The sequence below is a fragment of the Lepus europaeus genome, chromosome 5 (assembly GCF_033115175.1).
Source record: "Lepus europaeus isolate LE1 chromosome 5, mLepTim1.pri, whole genome shotgun sequence".
NCBI classification, from domain to species: Eukaryota; Metazoa; Chordata; class Mammalia; order Lagomorpha; family Leporidae; genus Lepus; species Lepus europaeus.
In genome coordinates this window covers 27,984,320-28,002,231 of record NC_084831.1, presented here as the reverse complement: position 1 = coordinate 28,002,231, position 17,912 = coordinate 27,984,320, and the positions used below count along the sequence as shown (strand labels likewise).

Sequence of the window (17,912 nt, the reverse complement as noted above, 5' to 3'; positions counted from 1 at the left end):
CAGAGTGGACAGTGAGAGAGAGACAGAGAGAAAGGTCTTCCTTTGCCGTTGGTTCACCCTCTAATGGCCGCCGCGGTAGCGCGCTGCGGCCGGCGCACCGCGCTGATCCGAAGGCAGGAGCCAGGTGCTTATCCTGGTCTCCCATGGGGTGCAGAGCCCAAACACTTGGGCCATCCTCCACTGCACACCCTGGCCACAGCAGAGAGCTGGCCTGGAAGAGAGGCAACCGGGACAGGATCGGTGCCCCGACCGGGACTAGAACCCGGTGTGCCGGCGCCGCAAGGCGGAGGATTAGCCTGTTGAGCCACGGCGCCGGCCAGCATTGCTACCCATAATTGCTACCACCATCACCATCCTCTTAGAGGAAACATTAAAAAAGCAGCAAGTAAGGTGGGATGGGGAGAAGACAGTAAGCATGGATATACTACCTAATAGCAAGGAAAAAGATATGCTCAGGATGCTCCACTTCATTTCAACAGCATGTAGAAATGACATGGGTCTTTTCTATTACCAAAAACAAGGGAGTTCATGTTATCATGGAATAATTTCAAGGCTGTTTGCAGATTTTTCCCACCATCATATCTGAAGTAATCCATTTCAAAACAAACTGTCACAAGTTCATGGGTATACTGTTACATGCTATCCTGTTATTCAACATACAAAACAAATAACTACCAAAGCAAAGAGGAACAGCAAGGGATCTCCAAAGTTACATGACTCTTACCTGTTCACTCTCCTAGGACACTTGTCTGGTTTAATATCTACCTCATAGAGGTAGACATCAATCTTTGGGATTTCAACTTGAAAACAGTTAGCCAGCAATTTAATGGGTTTTCCCATGGTGCCATAGCCAGGTCTTCTGGGCACCATGAGTAGGGGCTGGGCCCCAACGGGTCCTGCCAAGGAGAAGAAAAAGAAGAGTCACGCTATTACACACTGCATTTGCTACCACTTTCAACCACAGTTAGAATTATAAGTACAGCTGATAATGGTTAAAGCCTATTGCTAAAAGATGACATCTTTCCTAACACTTCAAACTTCCTTCACCCCAACTTCATTTAAAACATAAACTTCATTAAAAACATAAACTGTATACTCTAAATTATTCTGGAAGGCAGGCCTCTCTCTCTATCTCTTTGCCTCTATAACTCTGCCTTTAAAAAAAAAAAAAGATTTATTTATTTATGTGAAAGTCAGAGTTACACAGACAGAGGAGAGGCAGAGAGAGAGGCAGAGAGAGAGAGAGAGAGAGAGTTTTCCATCCGCTGGTTCACTCCTCAATTGGCCGCAACAGCCGAAGCTGCGCCAATCCGAAGCCAGGAGCCAGAAGCTTCTTCCAGGTCTCCCATGTGGGTGCAGGGGCCCAAGGATTTGGGCCATCCTCTACTGCTTTCCCAGGCCACAACAGAGAGCTGGATTGGAAGAGCAACTGGGACTAGAACCAGCGCCCATATGGGATGTTGGTGCCACAGGCAGAGGATTAACCTACTGTGCCACGGTGTCGGCCCCAACAGTATAGTTTCAGTTTTGCAAAATTAAGAGTTCTAGAGATTGGTTGAGCAACCATGTAGATATACTTAGCAAAATTGAACTGTACCCTTAAAAATAATTAAGTAGCTGTAGCGTAGCAGGTAAAGCCTCCGCCTACAGTGCCAGCATCCCATATGGGTGCCATTTCGAGTGCCTTCTGCTCCACCTCTGATCCAGCTCTCTGCTATGGCCTGGGAAAGCAGTACAAGATGATCCAAGTCCTTGGGCCCCTGCACCCGTGTGGGAGACCCGGAGGAAGCTCCTGGCTCCTGGCTTCAGATTGGCACAGCTCCAGCCGCTGCGACCAATTGGGGAGTGAACCATCGGATGGAAGACCTCTCCCTCTCTCTCTGCCTCTCCTTCTCTCTCTGTGTAACTCCGATTTTCAAATAAATAAATAAATATTTAATTAAAAAAATAATAATTAAGGAGCCAGCATTGTGGATAGTGGATAAATCTGCCATCTGCACTGACATCCCCTATGGGCACCAGCTTGTGTCGAACCTGCTCCTCTTCTGATCCAACTCCCTGCTAATGACCTCGGAAAAGCAGCAGAAGATGGTCCAAGTGCTTGGGCTCCTGGCCACCCATGTGGAAGATTTGGAAGAAGATCCTGGTTCCTGGCTTTGGCCTGGCCCAGCAGTGGCTGTTGTGGTCATCCAGGGAGTGAACCAGCGGATGGATGAAATCTCTCTCTCTCACCATCTCTCTTTCTCTCATCTCTTTCAAACAAAATAAATATTAAAAAAAAAAAAGTTGTTACATCTTTTTTTTTTTGTAAAAATTTTATGTATTTATTTGAAAGGCAGAGTTAGAGAGAGAGGGAGAGATAGAGAGAAAGGTCTCTATCTGCTGGTTTACTCCCCAAATGGCTGCAACAACTAGAGTTGGGCCAATACAAAGCCAGGAGAGTTTCTGCAGGGTCTCTCACATGGGTGCAGTGGCCAAGCACTTGGGCCATCTACTACTGCTTTCTCAGGCCATTAGCAGGGGGCTGGATCAGAAGAGGAGCAGACGGGACATGAACCAGTGCCCATATGGGATGCAGGTACTGCAGGCAGAGATTTAGCCCACTACACCACAGCACAGGACCCAGTTACATCTATTTTTTAAATTAATGAATTTAAATGGCAGAGAGAGAGAGAGAGAGCATCACCCATTTGCTGATTTAGTCCCCAAATGCCCACAACAGCCAGGGCTGGGCTAGACCAAAGGTGTGTGAAAGAGAACTCAACACAGGCTGTCCACGTGGTTGGCAGGGACCCAGTCTCTAAAGCTATCATCTGCTGCCTCCCAGGAAGCTGGAATGGAGAACGGGGCCAGGACCCAACATAAACACTCAAACACGGGACATGGGCATCCCAATAGGTGTCCTAACTACTAAGCCAAATGCCACCCCTAAATGTTGAATTTAATAGTTTATATGCAAGGAGCCTTCAAAAAGCTCACAGAAAATACATATTATAGAAAAAACTGGGGCCGGCACTGAGGCTCAGTAGGTTAATCCTCCACCTGCAGCGTCAGCATCCCACATGGGCGCTGGTTCTAGTCCTGGCTGCTCCTCTTCCAATCCAGCTCTCTGTTGTAGCCTGGGAAAGCAGTAGAAAATGCCCTAAATGCTTGGGCTCCTGCACCCGCATGGGAGACCAGGAAGAAGCACCTGGCCTCTGGCCTGGGATTGGCGCAGCTCCGGCCGTGGCAGCCATTTGGGGAGTAAACCAGCGGAAGGGAAGGAAGACCTTTCTCTCTGTCTCTCCCTCTCACTGTCTGTAACTCTGTCAAATAAATAAATAAAATCTCTAAAAAAAAAAAAAAAAAATTAGTGGTTTTCAAATGCTCTTGCACTGAGATAAACTCATTTAAATTTCATTTTCTCGTGAAGTTTTTCAAGTCTTCTGGCATTTTATCACAATCTTAAAATCTAAGTGATATAGATCACTAGATTTTTTTCTTATTAAGATTTATTTATTTATTTTGAAAGTCAGCATTATATATAGAGAGGAAGAGATAGAGACAGAGAGAGAGAGAATCTTCCATCTGCTGGTTTACTCCCTAGATGGCCACAAAGCCAGGGCTGGGCCAAGAGTTTCATCTGGGTCTCCCACATGAGTGGCAGGTACCCAAACGCTTGAGCAGTCTTCCACTGCTTTTTCCCAGACCATTAGCAGAGAGCTGGACCAGAAGTGAAGTAGCTGGGACACGAACTGGCACCCGCATGGGATGCCAGCATAACAGATGGCTTTACCCACTAAGCCACAACACTGGCCCTTACCACTAAATTTTTAAGCCAAAAAATGGTGTAGTTTTATTAATCAAATGATAAGTGCAGTTAATAAGTAACTACTACCTGAATAAACTAAAAATTACATTTGAAAAAATCTGAAAAATTTTTGACAATTTTAAAAACATTAAATCCATAAACATTTCCATATACATTTAAGAAAAAATAATGATATCATTTCTTCCAAAAATTAATGACGCCAGAAAAATTCTGATACTAAAAGATAACAAAAATCGGCCGGCGCCGTGGCTTAATGGGCTAATCCTCCGCCTTGCGGCGCCGGCACCCAGGGTTCTAGTGCCGGTTGGGGCGCCGGGTTCTGTTTTTGCATGCTCTTCCATGAGGTTGATGTGTGACTTTCCTTTTTCTTTTCTTTTCTTTTTTTTCTTTTTTCTTTTTTTTTTTTTTTTTTTTTGACAGGCAGAGTGGATAGTGAGAGAGAGAGACAGAGAGAAAGGTCTTCCTTTTGCCGTTGGTTCACCCTCCAATGGCTGCTGCGGCTGGCTGGCGCACCGCGCTGATCCGAAGCCAGGAGCCAGGTGCTTCTCCTGGTCTCCCATGGGGTGCAGGGCCCAAGCACTTGGGCCATCCTCCACTGCACTCCCGGGCCATAGCAGAGAGCTGGTCTGGAAGAGGGGCAACCGGGACAGAATCTGGCGCCCCAACTGAGTCTAGAACCCGGTGTGCCGGCGCTGCAGGCGGAGGATTAGCCTGTTAAGCCACGGCACAGGCCACTGAATATTTAAAGTCCCTAAATCTCCGAATCTAGAAAATGGTAAAAAGATCAGACCTGCCTCATTTTTATGAATCTTATCAGGATCAAAGTAGATAATGTATAATAGATAAAATTTATCAAGCTCTTACCACGTCTTGGGCAGCTAAGTGCTGTACTTCTGTTATCGACAAACAAACCATACAAAGAAATGAATCATTTTACAGATGAGGAAAACACAAACTGCCTAAAATTTCATAACTAGTATAACTCACATTGTTACCTGCAATCCTGTGACTCAATTCTGTTCCACTGATCTACTTGTCTATTCTTTCAACAAAACTACACTGTCTTGATTACTGTTGCTTATTAGTAAATATTAAAGTCAAGTACTGCCAATCCTCAGAGTTCTCTGGGTACTGAGTCAAGAAGTATTACAACCTTACTTAATTTTAAAGATTTATTTATGTATATGAAGGGCAGAGTTTACAGAGAGATTTTCAGCCCACTGGTTCACCCCACAAACGGCTACAACGACTGGAGCTGGGCAGGGACCAAAATCTTCTTCCAGGCCTCCCACATGGGTGCAGGGTTCCAAGCACTCGGGCCATCTTCTACTGCTTTCCCAGGCACATTAGCAGGGAGCAGGATAAGAAGTGGAGCAGCTGGGACTCGAACCAGTGCCCATATGGGATGCAGGCGCTGCAGGTAGCTGTGTTACCCGCTGCACTACAGGGCAGGCCTCCTGACTTCAACTTTTTAAAAATGGAGAGTAGGTGTTTGGTGCAAAGGCTACGGCATCACTCAAGATGCTTGTATACTACGTCGAGTGCCTCCACTTCTGATCCTGCTTCTTGTTAATGTGCACCCTGGGAGGCAGCAGGTGATGCCTCAAATAGTTGAGTCCATGCCACTCACATGGGAGACCTGGTTTGCGTTTCTGGATTCTGGTTTCTGCTTGGCCCAGCCCTGGTTGTTGCAGGCACTTAAGGAATACACAATTAGATCTCTCACTGTCTGTCTCTATTTCTCTGCTTTTCAAATAAATAAATAAATATTTTTTTTTTAAATTTAAAGGATCACTCCAGCTGCTCTATGAAAGAGTATATATAAGAGAACTAGCGGAAAGACCAGTTAATAGGTTATTTGGTTGTGCTGTCAAAGGATAAAGTTGACTAGGGCTAAAATAACAAAGTAGGGGCCGGTGCTGTGGCGCAGCAGGTTAATGCCCTGGCCTGAAGCGCTGGCATCCTATATGGGCGCCGGTTCGAGACCTGGCTGCTCCACTTCTGATCCAGCTCTCTGCTATGGCCTGGGAAAGTAGAAGATGGCCCAAGTCCTTGGGTCCCTGACCCGTGTGGGAGACCAGGAAGAAGCACCTGGCTCCTGGCTTTGGATCAGTGCAGCTCTGCCGTTGCAGCCAATTGGGGAGTGAACAAGTGGATGGAAGACCTCTCTCTCTCTCTCTCTCTCTGCCTCTCCTTCTCGCTCTGTGTAACTTTCAAGTAAATAAATAAATCTTTTTTAAAAATTGACATAAAGTAACAAAATAACAAAAGTAGCTGTGAAAAATATTACAAGGTAAGCCCAATAGGAATTGCTGATTAGATGTGAGTATTCAAGGAAAGGATCCTCAAGGATTTTTTTTCTACAAAGCTGAAAAACTGTCATTTACTGAGTGATATTTACTGAGACAGAAAAGACTCAGAGCATCAGATTTGAAGAGGAAATCAAGATTTTCAGAACATGTTAAGTTTGAGGTCTCTAAACAAGCAGGTATCTAGTAGCAGTCAATTAGAGTGACATGGTGGAGTTCCAGGGAGGGGTCCAGGCTGGAAATACAAATGTGGGTTTGCTCAGCACACACCGTATTTAGTTAGGGGAGATCACTCAGAATGAGGCACAGATACAGAAAAACACTAAGCCCTGGGACACTCCCAGTATTTTGAGATTGGGTAAAATAATGAAAAAGCAGCAAAAGAACCAGCAAAGTAATGGCCAAGTGATACCCCAAAAACCAACTGAAAAAACTGTTTCAAGAATAAAGTAAATCAGATGGGGATGAAATGCCAAATAAAATGAAATTTTAGGAACTGACTGTTAGATTCATGAAAGCCTTTGATGAGCTTGATAAAAACAACTTTATTGAGGGGGTGGGGTCAAAAGCCCAACAGAAATAAATTCAAAACAAAGGGCTAGAACCTCACCAAGCCTTAGATTGACTAGCAGTTTATTGGAAATCCAGAGGAACATGTTACATTACATTGTGAAGATGGAATTAGCAAAACCCAAACTGAGAAACTTTAGAAGGATAAATAACTTAAAAAAAGACAGGTAAAAAAAAAAAAGAAGAAATGTATAATTAAAATACATTTGAAAAACATATCACTCAATCAATGTGTCGAATTTAGTTGGCTCCTGACTCCAAAAATGAGAAAAAAGGGCAAAGTGCATTTTTTAAAAAAAATTTCTAAAAATTTATAATCTTCTGTATGACAAAAACACAAACTTTAAATAAAGTCAAAAGACAAATAAAAAATTGTGGGAAGTATGACCAACTCATACCACTAAAAAAAAAAAGAACTGTTGAAGTATATTTGAAAATAAGTAGAAATTTAAACAATGACAAGATGTTTAATATAAAGGACTATTGTGATTATTTTGCTGTGATAATGGCACTGTGACTCCATTTAAATATAATCTGGGATGGGAGTTTGGGGCAGCAGTTAACATGTTACCCTGCTCGGGACATCTGCATCCCATATGGGAGTACCTGGGTTCCAGTCCCAGTTCCACTTCTGATTCCAGGTTCTTGTTAATGTGTAGGCTGGGAGGTAAGCAATGATGACTCATGTAGTTGGTTCCTTACTGCCCCAAAATGAGATAGGGCTTCTGGCTTCAGCCTGGACCAACTCTAGCTGTTGGGGCCATGTGGGGAGTAAAACAGTGGATGAAAAGACCTTTCCCTCTTTGCCTACCAATAAAATGAAAACAAATAAATAAAAATGTAAAAGAATACATAAGGGCAGGTATTTGGCAATCAAGATGCCCACATCCCACACTGGAATGTCTGAGTTCCATTCAGGACTCCGGCTCTGGAGTCCAGCTTCCTGCTAATGCTGATCCTGGGAGGCCTAAGAGATGGTCCAAGTGATTGGGTTCCTGACACCCACGCGAGAAACCTGGATTAGGTTTCAGGCTCCTGACTTTGGTCAAGGCAAGGGGTTGGAGGGTGAGCTCCCCACTTTGTGGTAGGCACTTGGGGAATGAACCAGTGAATTGGGAGGGCTCTCTCAAAACAAAATCTTTTTTATTAATTTTTTAAGATAAACTAAATAAGTAACACCTAATTTTAACACATTTTATACTTTAAGGTAGTTTTAGGTTCACAGGAAAATTAAGCAGAGGGTAGAGGTTTCCCATAAACCCCCAACCTCTCTCACCAAAATAATGTTATTTGTTAGTTAAACTTAACATTGACAAATCATTAAAAAGTCTCAGTTAGGTAGCCCATTTTGTAATCTATTCTTTAACAATTTTTTAAAAATATATTTATTTATTTGAAAGATAAGAGTTACAGAGAAAGGGAGAGACAGATCTTCCATCTGCTGGTTCACTCCTCAAATGACCACAACAGCCAGAGCTGTGCCAGGAGCTTCATTCGGGTCTCCCACGTGGTGCAGGAGCCCACGCACAAGGCTAACCTCGGCGGCCTTCCCAAGAGCAACAGCAGAGATGCTGGATCAGAACTGGGGAAGCCTGGACACGAACTGGTGTCCACGTGGATGCAGGCACTGCAGGCAGCAGCTTAACCCACTCTGCCACAATGCTTTTAAATCCCTCTTTTAAATCCAGAGAAATACTCTCTTGTGTTGTCAGAAGACTTAGAACTCACTTAAAAGATCAAGTATTAGTAATAACTCAAAAATAGTATTACATAAGACTACAATTGAAAATATTTTCTTGCAAAATTTCTTTGACAAATGAAAAACCTAAAAATACCTGTCTAAATTTTATAAATACCTTTTAATTTTCTAAGAACTAACTAGCTGATGTAAAACAAAAAATTCCTCCAGAATATTTCATTAAACCGACATTTCAGAATAATGCACATAATTTTTTATTGTAACCAAACCACAAAATGTCCACATTTAAAGTATGAGAAAGCATCAGTTGTGTGACAAAGTTTTGCTGAATCTCAATTGTCTTTTTTTGTCTTTCCCTTTAAGCCATGGTTAGCCAAATAAAGTCATTAATATTAACACAAATAATGGCAAAAAACCACAGAAACTCCAAATACAGAAAGGCTGTTCATGCATCCTAACAGCATAACCATTATGGTTGAAAAACCACACAATATTCTTTCTCACATCTGTTTTGTTAATGAGCCAAGAATGAGGGTCTACTGAATATCCTAGACAACTGAATTAGAAAGTAGGAATGTCTAGTGAAGACTGTCCATCCCAACATTCTGAGACTAGCCAGGTCTGGAAAGGATACTTATCCTAAGCAAATCATCTTTTCAATTTTGTGTTCCCGAAAACAAAACTTCACTTTGCCCTTTTTCCCTATTTAAAAAAAAAAAAAAAAAAAAGCCCTTAGACTTCATTAATTTTAAAATCCTAGTATTAAGCACTGTAAGAGAATATATTTTGTTAGGTTAAAAAATATTTCAATTCGCCTGTGGTGCTGGCACCCGGGTTCTAGTCCCGGTTGGGGCGCCGGATTCTGTCCTGGTTGCACCTTTTCCAGCCCAGCTCTCTGCTGTGGTCCGGGAAGGCAGTGGAGGATGGCCCAAGTTCTTGGGCCCTGCACCCGCATGAGAGACCGGGAGGCGGCACCTGGCCCCTGGCTTTGGATCAGTGCAGCACGCCGGCCATAGTGGCCATTTGGGGAGTGAACCAACGGAAAGGAAGACCTTTCTCTCTGTCTCTCTCTGTCTAACTCTGCCTGTCCATAAAAAAAAACAAAAAAGAAAAAAAATATATTTCAATTCATTTTTCAGGTAGATTCACAAGTATTTTAAGAACATGGAAAGCAATGTGAAACTAGTTGATTCTGTTATAAAGCAAAATGGTATTCAACTAGAATTCAACAGCTTATGGCAATTTGGCAGATTTCTACTCCTAGCTAGGGTTTTTCCACATACAACTGAGATCTCTTCCAGGAGATGTCCCCTGCAGGGCCCCAGGCCTCTTTGCACACTGTCAGGTCAGGCTTATCCATACAAATGCAATGTTCCCATTGAAAAATAAATACATATTAGTTCTGAATTATCAAATTACTACATAAAATTCTCCAATAGAGCAAAAGGAATTAGCTTCAAAACTCATCGTGCTTTCCAAAATAACTTAATTTTTAAAAATAAAAATACATTAGTTTAGATTTTGGTTTAAAAACATAAAGAATCCGGGTGATGGAATGAAGGGTAGCTTTTTTAAATGTCTTTGTCATGGCAACTAAATTACATTTGAAGTTTACATATATGTTCTCTCTTTTTTTTTCTTATTTCTAGGTCATTGTTTAAAAGAAAAAAGTTGTTTCTTGTCTTTTCAGTTTTCCCCATGGTGTCCCATCACTGACAAAAAGAAAAATTCTGTAACAAAAGTCAAAGTAGTCTTGCATGCTTTTTAAGTCCCACTGTCAGTCACAAGTGGCAAATGCTAAAGAACAACCAAAGTTACAATGGTAACTCCAAGGCAGCACAAGCCAAAATTTTAAGTGACAACTGAGTAGAAAAACCTTCATTATTTTCAAAATTCATGCCCATAAGACAAAGCAGCAATGTGACAGTCTTTCCTTCAAGACAAAAACAAGTGAGAAAATTTATTTAACAATAAAAACATTTCCCAAAATGACTAAAGAAGATTGTTTTGAATACTAAACTGAGAACTTGTCAGTGCTATATATTTTAGCGTTATGAAACTACAACTTTTATGCATCTCATTCAAATCCCTATACTGACTTAGTTCTAGTTTTCCATACATGCAACTTCTGTCCCTTTGATACTTGATCCCAAACGACTTTTTTTAAAAAAAGATTTCATTTATTTATTTTGAGAGCTAGAGTTACAGACAGTGAGAGACAGAGACAGACAAAGAGAGAGGTCTTCCATCTGCTGGTTCACTCCCCAAATGGCCTCAATGGCTGGAGTTGAGCCCATCTGAAGCCAGGAGCCAGGATCATCTTCCTGTCTCCCAAGTGAGTGCAGGGGCCCAAGCACTTGGGCCTTCTTCTACTGCTTTCCCAGGTCACATCAGAGCTCCATCGAAGAGGAGCAGTCGAGGCTATATCCAGTGCCCGTATGGGATACTGGCAGCAGCGACACAGGCGGAGGATTAACCTACTGTGCCATAGCGCTGGCCCCCCGAAATGACTTTTCTATTTGGTATTATTAAAGAAATTCAAAGCTCTAAAACTATATTGACATATGAATTTATAAGTACAACTAAGAAAGAAAGAGTCTGATTCACTTTTGCAAGACCATGTATGAAGCAACTATCTATGGGGCAGGTGTTGTGGCATGGTGGGTTAATTTACCGCATGCCACACTGGCATCCAATATGAACGCCAGTTTGAATCCAGTTACTCCACTTCAGATCCAGCTCCCTGCCAATGTGCCTGGGAAAGCAGCAGAAGGTTGCCCAAGTGTTTGGGCCCCTGTCACCCATGGGGTGACCTAGATTGAGTTCCAGGCTCCAGGCTTTGACCTGGCCCAGCCCCAGCCATTGCCACCATTTGGAGAGTAAATCAGCAGGTAGAAGAGCTCTCTCTTTAATTCTGCCTTTCAAACAAATAAATCTTAAACAAAAAACCAACTAGCAAACTTTACATCAATTTGCATATTATTAATTCAGGGTAAAAGTAAATATTTGCCTTCCAATATTAAGTATAACTCCTTCCATTCTAAACAATAGTCTGACTTAACCTAAAAATAGAATAGTATGTTCTAAAAAACAAGTACCTAGACATGATATCTCAAGGCACATTTCTGCTGTCCCTATTCACGCTTTGTTTGAACAATCTATCCTTTTAGTTTGGCTGCAATTAGACCATAAACAAACAGGGTTTCGTCACAAGTTCCCCTAAAGAGTCACAGGTACAGATGCTAAACTACAATTATTAGTTAAAAAAAAAAAAAACTAATTATGTCAGCTTTTTGGTTAAATCAAAGTTCAGACAGTACTGAATCAGTAGACTGTATGACATATTTAAAAATCATTTAAAATATTTCATGTGAAAGGGAAGAACAGACAAATATTAACTTTTAGTAAGGAATGATTCACCAAGAAACAATTTCACGGGGCTTGGCATTGTGGCACAGTGAGTTAAGCCACCACCTGTGAATGCTGGTTTGAGTCCCAGCTGCTCCATTTCCCATCCTGCTAACATCCCTGGGGAAGCAGCAGAAGATGGTTGGGTCCCTGTCACCCATGTGGGAGATCCAGATGTAGTTTCAAGTTCCTGACTTTGGCCTGGGCTGGCCCCGGCCGTTATATGCATTTGGGGGAGTGAACCAGCGTAGGAAAGACCTCTCTCTCTTTCTCTCCCTAACTCTGCCTTTCAAATAAATACATAAATAGAAGAGGCAATTACATGGTATCTGTATCTGAAGTCATCTAACGTACTGAATAGTTTTCTATGTGTCAGTTTAACAACTAGAATTTAAAATATCCTATCATAACATGACACCTGAAAATCTCCACACACACACAAAGCCACCAGGATTTAATACCAACCGAATATTCTATTAGAGAACACTTACAAGTAAACAATTTTAAACTACATATGTATCTCAAACTCTGGATTTAAAAGTTAGCTGCACACGCTTCTCCGTTATGCTTTCAACTTCCCATTCAGCATAACAATTACATATAATTCTCAGAAAAAAATAAAAGTTTTGTTTTTGATGACAATCTTGAGCCAAAGCATAGCTTGTTAGACTACAGTCAATAACATATAAACTGCACTGAAGAATACGTTTCAAGATGGACAAGCGCATGGTTGATGAATCTATAATTTCTCAGATGTGAAGGCTGCTAACTGGGTATATATTTCAGCAATGGGCACCAAAAAGAAGAGATAAAACTTTTTCAGAGCCATACTTAGCTAGTTGCCCCAGTTAAGTAGGTGGTTTGATGGCACAAGTATCTTCCAAGATGTTGCCATTTATTTGGGCACAACTTCATATGAAAAAGAGAAAGGAGAAAACCATTTCAAAAATTTTTCTAAATATCATTAAAAATTATAGGATGATTAATAAAGTATTTGACTTTCATGCTTTGTTTTTCAGGCTTGAAAACAGGACAGTTATGGAAAACTCATCTATAGCCCTAAATCACTTTTCCTGCACAGTAAAAACAAATCCTTAGGTAGAAACAAGGGCAGACACAGTTTTGGAATCAAATTATTGAGAATTAAGAGAGGCTGAAACAAATGTTCTATTTTCAAGAAGATATGGAGAAAATTCCATTTAATCAAACTTATAATAAACTCTCCCAGTCCCACACCCACCATTTCTGACTGCTCTATTAAAGCCATTTGACAATAACATCCATAACCTATTCAACAAACTATTTCTCTTTATGTCATTGGTTCCTTTTACATAAGCTTTTGCTGTGTTCAGGTACCTCTCCAGTTGGCAAAAAGAGATGTGAAACTCAGGATTGTAATAATATTAGTAATAAGATACCCTACCTCAAATATTTCAAATTAATTTATAAACATATCACCTGGATGAAGCAGACATCCAAAACTGACACACCAAGCATGATCACTTGGTAAACAAACCGTTATGTAACACCTACTTTATACCCCTAACTAATTACTTTAGAACCACAGAGACTGCCTTTGCTTTTTAAAAGACAAGTCCTGTCCTTGTTGCAATTGTTCCCTCTAGACGCCCCTGTTTCCCCCAGGGAGAGAAGGTAGTTTTTCTAAAATCCAAAATTTCCAAGAATATGATAACTGCTTCTCTAGGTAATGGAGCCTGGGGAGGTGGTGGTGGGGGATGCTATCAGCGATTTCAAGATCCATCTCCTAAAAGCAGCGATCCAGGCCGATTCCAAGGTAGCTCGAGAACTCCTCTCCATGCAGCCGCAGACAGCGGCGGGGCGCTCGGGGACGACAGCAATGCCATCTTGCGCTGGCCGTGGCAGCAACACCGATCTCACAGCGAATTCTCCTCGGTCACCTCCGTGTGCCTCCCCAGCTACCTTCAGAGGCAGGTGCGGCGGGACACGCACCCGCCGCACCGTCAGCCGGCCTAACAGCCGCGACGAGCGCGGGGAGGCGGCGTCACCGCGCCCACAGAGCCCCACTCCCGGCCCCTCGGAGCAGGTGGCCCCCAGGGCCCCGCGGCGGGCGCTGCGGGGAGGCCGCGGCGGGGCGGGAGACGGAGGACGCAGGCGCCGCGCTCACGTCGCCCACCTGGGCCGGGGCAGGGGGAGCCGCGAGGCTCGGGGTGACGCCGCCACGCACCCGGCAGCTCTGCCGCACTCACCTGCGGAGCCGATTTCCATTCATGGAGCTGGGGGCAGTGCTTCCAGCGAGAACGGGGCCGCCACTGGGGGCCGGGAGGCGGTGCCGGGGGGCGACGCGGCGCGACTCGCACCCTTCCTCTGCCCCGAGGCGGGGGCGGCGGCGGCGGCTTCCCCTCAGCACCCGCACTCCGAAGGCGCCCGGCCGGAAGAGCCGCCGTCGGGAGACGGCACAGGGTAGACCAGAGGAAGGGGAGACGTGAGGCGACGAGAGGGGAGCCCCGTCCGGAACTTGCGTCGCCCGCAGCCGCTGACGCTCCCGCCGCTCCTCCACGACTGCGGGCCGCCGCCGCCGCCGCCGCCGCCGCCGACCTCCCCGGGGCCGCCCCCGGAAGCCCGCCGGCGTCAGTTCCGCTGCCCGGCTCGCCCCGCGTCCGCGCCGCGCCGCGCCTCCGGGGCCCGAGCGGTGCGGGAGCGGCCAGCGCGGAGGACGCCGGGGAGGTGTCAGTCCCCGGTGGGGGAGACAGCCGCACGTCGCGCGCCTCCCTGGCGAGGGCGGTGCCCTGCCTGAGGCGACAGAGCGCGGCCCCGGCCCCGGCTTACCTGAGGCGCCCCGACCTGCCTCCCTACCGTCCCGGCCGCGCCCCGCTGAGGCGTCCCACGCCCGGCTGCCTCGCAGGCGGTCAAGTGACCTCCTGCGAGGGATGTCCCCTGCGAGGGATGTCCGAGCCCATAGCGTTGTCTTAACGACCTCCCCCACCCCCCGCCGGGGTGGGGGCGGATATGTACAATACGGTTTGGGAAACAATGGTGAAGAAAGAAGCTGTTACATAATTTGCACGTTTAAAACTTTAATAGCGCCTCGTCACACTGAACAACCCAAACTCCTTTCCGGGGTTAAAACGCCGTTCTGCTGAGACACAGTCTGCCTCTTGCCTGTGCCATAGCTACGCCATAGTTCCCCCAGGCGGTCAAGTGCTGCTTTGGATCTGACTTGGAGCCTCCTGGCTTCTGGTTCCCTTGGCCAGGAACCCTCTCCTCCTCCCCTTGACTCACTCTGCACACACACACACACACGCACGCACACGCCCCTCTCTGCTGCTTCTCTTGTGCCAGTCATCTCGGAGCGCTCTTTCCTGGACCACCCGTTACTCTCACAGCTCTCCCCCGAGTCTAATTCGTTTAGTTTACTTCATCCTGTGCTCCCCCCTTCCCGCACTAGAACCTATGGTTTGTTAAGAAAACCAGGTGCAGCCATTGTCAGGCAAATAGTCGGTCCTTAGTCCCTGTTGCCTTAATGAAACATGATTCAATTTTGTGCAGGCTAAGCAATGACTCAGGATTTTCCCTATGTCCCTAAGCATCAGTAATGGTTAGACTTTGCTTAATCTAAACTCATTGACTTTTTTTTTTTTTTTTTTAAACAGGCAGAGGGGACAGTGAGAGAGAGAGACAGAGAGAAAGGTCTTCCTTTGCCATTGGTTTACTCCCCAATGGCCACTGCGGCCGGCACACCGCGATGATCCGAAGGCAGGAGCCAGGTGCTTCTCCTGGTCTCCCATGCGGGTGCAGGGCCCAAGCACTTGGGCCATCCTCCACTGCACTCCGGGCCACAGCAGAGAGCTGGACAGGAAGAGGAGCGACCAGGACTAGAACCCAGGGTGCCGGCGCCGCAGGCAGAGGATTAGCCTATTGAGCCGCGGCACTGGCCACTCATTGACTTTTTAAAAGGAAAGATTAAAAACAAAACAAAACAAAACAAAAAAAAACAACAACAACCCTATCTTCATATCTTCATCTCCCACCCCCTCGGAGTGGGACTTTGGAGCAGTCATTTGACCTCTTTAGGCCTCAGTTTCCTCATCTGAAAAACGGGAAGAACAGCAGGTACCTTACGGAGTTGCTGAGGTTAGGGAACAAAGAACAATGAAAACTCCCTGAATGTTATAAGTAACAAAAGCATTTACTATAGTCACCACTTGAAGCACTGATTGGCTGCATCTACCATATAATAAATACATAATAATTGGAGGAAACTGAAAACCTTGACCTCAATTCTGCCTCTTCTTCCTTCAGATCCCTACCCCCATGACTGAAAATACCCTCCCCATTTTTAAAATATCAAATGTCACCAGATGAAACACTAACTGCATTTAAAAGTCATTTTCAATCATTGTACACAACTCAAATCTTGGTGGCAACATCTTACAGGGGAAATACCAACTCTGCAAGGGTCTATCACATCCTCAAGACACAATCCTTGTGTCAAAAATCTGTTTGTTCCCCAAACGAGTGCAAACTTCCTTAGCTTCTCCCAGAAGACATGGTGATGAACCCTCAAGGTAAGCTACTATCATTCTGACACTGATGGAGCAGGATTTGAACACTGATTCAATCCAATTCAATAAAAGATTTGAATGAAAGGTAGTGACAAAGAGGTCTTCCATATTTACTGGTTCACTCACCAAATGCCTGCAACAGCCAAAGCTGGCCCAGGCTGACACAAGGACAATGGAACTCCAACCATGTTGTCCATGTGGGTGGCAGGGACCCAAGCACTGGGGTCATCGTGTGCTGCCTCCCAGGTGCGTCAGCAGGAAGCAGCATCAGAAGCACAAGGTAGCCAGCACTCAACCCAGGCACTCCTTCCCTACGTGGAATGCAGCATCCCAAGCAGCCCCTTATCCTGTTGCTCCACAACATTCATTCAAGTCTCTAAACAACTACATGTCTTCCTATCTACTTCTGCGATCCAAGACTCTTTAGAAATGAGCCCTGCAGAGCTGGCATTGTGGCATATTGGGTAAAGCCACAGCCTGCAACATGGGCATCCCATATGAGCACCTGTTTTGAGTGCCGGCTGCTCCACTTCTGATCCAGCTCCCTGCTAATGTGTCTGGGAAAGCAGCAGAGGATGGCTGGAGTATTTGGGCTCCTACAGCCACATGGGAGACCTCGAAGAAGCTCCTGGCTTCAGATCCGCCCAGCTCTGGCCATTGTGGCCATTTGGGGAGTGAACTAGTGGATGGTTCTAACCCTGCCTTTCAAATAAGTAAAAAGAAAGGAGCCCATGTAAGGGGCAGGCATTTAGTGCAGCACTTGAGATCCCTTAAGCTCACCTCCCATATTGGAGTGCCTGGTTTGAGTCCCAGCACCTCTGCTTCTGATCAGCTTCCTGCTAATTCACACCCTGGGGAGGCAGCAGATGATAGTTCTAGTACTTGAATCCCTGCCACCCACATGGGAGTCTCAGATGGAGTTGTAGGATCCTGGCCCAGTTCTGGCTGTTGCAAACACTTGGGGAGTGAACCAGCAAATAGAAGATTGTGATTTTCAAATGAAAATAAACATTTTCTTTTAAAAGTGAAAGGCTCATGAACTGTATTATCAGGCAGTAGGAAGACAAAGTGTGAATGGTTCTGGCAACAGTAAAGCTGTATGAATCGCTCCCCTGACCACAGACACACCCCATTTTGGATAACTCATTCCCAGCTAAATCTGTGCTGCTTGAAGGCACAGAGCAGGGTGTATTTGTTACTGCCATAGCCCCCCAGTCCTAAAGCAGTACCAATGTCCAGCACATGGCAGCAGTTAGTAAATACCTTTTGGATGGATGAAAAAGGAATGAGATTCGAGGACAGGGGTCAGGAAGCGGGCTAAAACTGCCCTCATCCCTGTTGACACTAGTTCTCTCAGAAAAGAACTACAGAAATAGTACAAGGGGCAGGTGTTTGGCACAGTGGTTTAGACATCACCTGTGTCCCACATTGGAGTGCTTGGGGTTCAAGTCCTGTCTTCACTTCCAATTCCAGCTTCCTGCTAATGTGCACTCTTGGAGGCAGCAGGTGATAGCTTAAGTAGTTGTGTCACTGCCATGCTTATAGTTTGAGGCCCCTAGGTTTGGCCTGCC

The 17,912-nt window shown here is 45.0% G+C and overlaps 1 protein-coding gene across 6 annotated transcripts in view; it reads right to left on the bottom strand.

Moving 5' to 3' along the window:
• The window catches only part of LOC133759636 (protein argonaute-3), a 134,659-nt gene extending 120,486 nt beyond the window's left edge, over window positions 1–14,173 (bottom strand). Inside the window, exons 1-3 of one of the 6 annotated variants that reach the window (XM_062190953.1) lie at window positions 14,026–14,071; window positions 12,629–12,706; window positions 725–896 (exon numbers count right to left, since the gene is read on the bottom strand). In XM_062190953.1, the coding sequence (XP_062046937.1) occupies window positions 725–870 (146 nt within the window). In that variant the 5' untranslated portion in view covers window positions 871–896; window positions 12,629–12,706; window positions 14,026–14,071. The other 5 variants (XM_062190954.1, XM_062190952.1, XM_062190955.1 and 2 more) reach the window with 5 other exon arrangements.
• Between the last annotated feature and the right edge of the window lie 3,739 nt (window positions 14,174–17,912).